Source organism: Archocentrus centrarchus, unplaced genomic scaffold (genome assembly GCF_007364275.1).
Source record: "Archocentrus centrarchus isolate MPI-CPG fArcCen1 unplaced genomic scaffold, fArcCen1 scaffold_52_ctg1, whole genome shotgun sequence".
NCBI lineage: Eukaryota > Metazoa > Chordata > Actinopteri > Cichliformes > Cichlidae > Archocentrus > Archocentrus centrarchus.
In genome coordinates, this window is record NW_022060274.1 from 1,259,912 (window position 1) to 1,263,463 (window position 3,552).

General features: G+C 40.6%; 1 protein-coding gene across 1 annotated transcript; it reads right to left on the reverse strand.

Annotated features, from left to right (window-relative positions):
• Nucleotides 1–349: 349 nt before the first annotated feature.
• On the reverse strand, nucleotides 350–3,204 carry LOC115777404 (toll-like receptor 1). Its single transcript, XM_030725312.1, has 2 exons — nucleotides 3,191–3,204; nucleotides 350–2,819 (listed from the first exon to the last, which is right to left on the reverse strand). Exons 1-2 carry the CDS (start codon nucleotides 3,202–3,204, stop codon nucleotides 350–352), a joined length of 2,484 nt encoding a protein of 827 aa, XP_030581172.1.
• Between the last annotated feature and the right edge of the window lie 348 nt (nucleotides 3,205–3,552).

Here is a 3,552-nt window from a genome sequence, read left to right on the forward strand (position 1 = left end):
CCAAGAGACAAATACATCATCTGTGCACTACAGCATCATCATCCATTGTTGTGTGCTGTAAGGTGCCACTACAAACAGTAGATGGAGACACTTCCTAAAATAAAAGGACCACAATGACAAAGAAACATCAGAATAGATACCACATTTCTTTGCATGCAAAATGCATTGCATTACTGATATCTGATATTATTGAAATATTTGGTATTCTGATGTATTATTCATTATATTTACAGCTCTCTCTTTTTCATTGACAAAGCATTTTTTTCTGTTGCTCATCAACCTAAACCTGTTTCAGTGTGCACATTAACATGTGCAAAAATGTTACACTTAAATAGAATTGCTTCCTGATTTACTCCTGGTCTGTAATCAGAGATACTGTATCTGAAATGGCCAGTGCCACGTCCTTCAGAACAATAGATTTGTCTGCCATATGCAGCATGGATTTAAGGCTTGCCCAGAAATCCTGCTGCTTCTTTTCATCTTTTGGCCACTCCAGGTATGTCTGCTGCCTCAGCAAACTTCTGAGTCTCAAATACTTCTTGGGAAAAGAGTCTATTGGAATTGGCTCCAACAATATGAAGACCAATGAGTCCTGCTGGATACCGATGGCTCGGTGCTGGGCAAAGAAGAGCTCGTAGTTGCACCATTCGCTTTGTACAAAATGTTTGGAGAGGACAAACAGCGTCTTATAGCTAGACTCAACACAGTTGATGATGTTGTCTATAATCCACTCACCAGGGACAAAGTCTCTCTCATGGACACAGAGTGAAAAGCCAGTACCTTCCAAACAGGGAACGAGCTGACTGTCCACCCAGTCAGAGTCTTGATGACTGTAGGAGATGAATGCATGATAACTAAATGACATGCTGTTCAAAATGTTGGCACGTTTCTTGCCTCTCCTTTTCATCCAGATCCAGACCCATAACATCTTTGTATACCATGCTCCATCACATTTATGGAAAGCCAGGCCCATGGCTGCAGATATAGCTAATAACACAGGCACAGCAACTGCAGCTTGAAGCCACATCTTACATGTCAGCTCACTGGGTTTGTACTCTGACAATGAAAAGCCTGCAAATGCTGGTGGGGAGTTACATGTGTAATCAAAGGGCCAGTCCAGGAGCAAAGATTTGTTGAAAGTAATGATGAGCCAATAGGAGTCGCATGAGCAGACAAAAGGATTGCTTCCAGCTTTGAGCTCCTGAAGCCTGGGAAATCCTGCCAATGATTCTTTTGATATAGATGTGATAGCATTCTGGTCTATGTGAAGACTGACCAGAGCTGGGACAGTGAGATCTATTGGGATAACTTGAATACTGTTGGAGCTGAGTTGGAGGTGTGTCAGCTTGGGAAAGCGAGACAGATCTTCTTGCGATATGGCTGTTATTCCTGTCTTTGATAAGTCAATCCTTTTAAAGTCTGATGACAGATATGTAAAAACACTGTTGCCCAGGTTGTTGTTTCCAAGGAGAAGCTCAGTCAGCTGAGCAGGCCAAGAGCAGTCCCCATCCAAGTGGATGGAGTTGAAGCTGAGATCCAGAGATTCTAGTGTGTTCATCTGGTGCATCTCACGAGAGATATAGGAAAGACTGCTGAAGCGGTTCTTGCTTAAAGACAGCTTCCGCAATTTGGGAAAAACAGTGCTGTGTGAACACGGAGTCCACCAGAAGCCTGACTCCGATAAAAGGTTATCTGACAGATCCAGTGTCTCCAGTGATGGCAGGGCAGTTATGACTCTGCAGGGTAAAATATTCATTCCAGTCCCAGAGAACTTTAAATAGGTCAGTCCTGTGAAGGCCTCAAAGCTCATGTTTATGGTGGGATATTTGTACTGATAATGATTCACACCATTAAAGATAACCGAGGAAAGACTGATTGTGTGATTAATATTGTGAAATACAAAACCATCTGGTGTATCCTCGTTATAAGTGATGTTGACAAATGAGAGCTCATAGAGAGAGGAGAGCCACACATTCTTCAAAAACCCCTCCATGAAGGAGCTGTTTATCCAGGTGTTTTCTATGGTGAGATTCTCCATGAATGGCATTCTTCTCAGATTCATAAAGGGGTTGTCGCTCACATTGCACTTGTCTGGAAATAAAGTGATGCATCGCAATGATTTTGCCTGTGTCTCATTCAAGTCCACAAGGAGGTTCTCAAACATTCCAAAGGTTCCACAAAAAGATGCAAAAAGGGACAATTTTTTGAGAGACTTTATTTTTGCAAGAGAACCTGAATCATACTTCTGCCATTGAATTCCTGCTCCCAAAGCCAGATGCTGCAGAGGAACATTCATCAAAGGATCAAAGTCACTGTAGTTGATGGACAGAGCAGCTGTACTACCCAATGACAGCAACTCCAGTTTTGTTAAATTCTGAAAGGATGCTGGTAATTGATAGCTGGTGTACACATTGCTAGCCAAATCAAGAACTCTCAGCTGTTTCAAGGAAATGTCTGGGATGAAAGGTAAGTCGTTGTTAGATATGTTGAGAACTTTGAGTGCTGGTGTGTGAGTGAACACAGTTGGTGAAATCTCCTGAAGGCCACAGTGAGTTGCCTTTAAGAAACAGAGCTGGGACAGTCCAGAAAACTCAGCTCCTTTCAGCGCTTGGATGAAGTTGTAGGAAATATCCAAATACTGTGTGTTGTTGGAAAGATTTGGAGGAACACTGGTGAGATTTTGATGCGAGAGGTCTTTCATACCTGGCCTTGATGTGACACATAGTTTAAATCCTTTGTCATGTTCCCTGAAAGCTGTGCAGTCAGGTATCATTAGAAATGCGATGACTATGTTTCCAACCAAAGCAGCCACAGCTGTGCTGGAAACACCAACATGAATGAGAGAAATCAGTCAAAATCAATTGAATTACTTGGAAGATACAATCATTTAATACTACAGTTAACACTGAATATTATTCTACAACCATGTTTCCAAAAACATGAAAGCATCTAAAATTTAAATAAAAGCAGAACGGAAACCATTTTAACCCTATATTATATTGGAAAAAATTATACAGACATAACAAGATAAAACTCACTTTGAATTTGATTTCAGCATTAAACAGAGGATTAAACTGATCTTCAGATCACTGTATTCAATTTTTATTTACATTTTTTAGGAAAAGGGGTTGTAGAAGCTTTATAGTAAAATAGAAAAATAGATATCCCAGAGAAGAAGATGCACAATTACCTTTGTGTAGACATGGCTTCAGAAAGTGTAAGGAATCCAGGTCTGAGCTGTGCTCCTTAGTGCCAACTTTTATCCGCAGTGTTGTGAAAGCAGTCTTTAAAAAACATCTTCCTCTTTCTGCTTCCACAAATTCCTCTTTTTTTCCTTTTTCTTTCATATGACTCATTAATGAGAAAGCGGATGTTATAAGTTTACAGTTGACAGTAAAATAGAGACAGGTAGATGTACCCACAGACCCCGGCAGTAGATTTTTAGGCATACTCTATAAGTTATTTTGAAGGAGAGAGAAAGAGATTTCCTCATGTGCTTTCTGCAAAAGGCTGCACTCACCCTGCATTTCTTTATATTTTCCTAGGAAAATG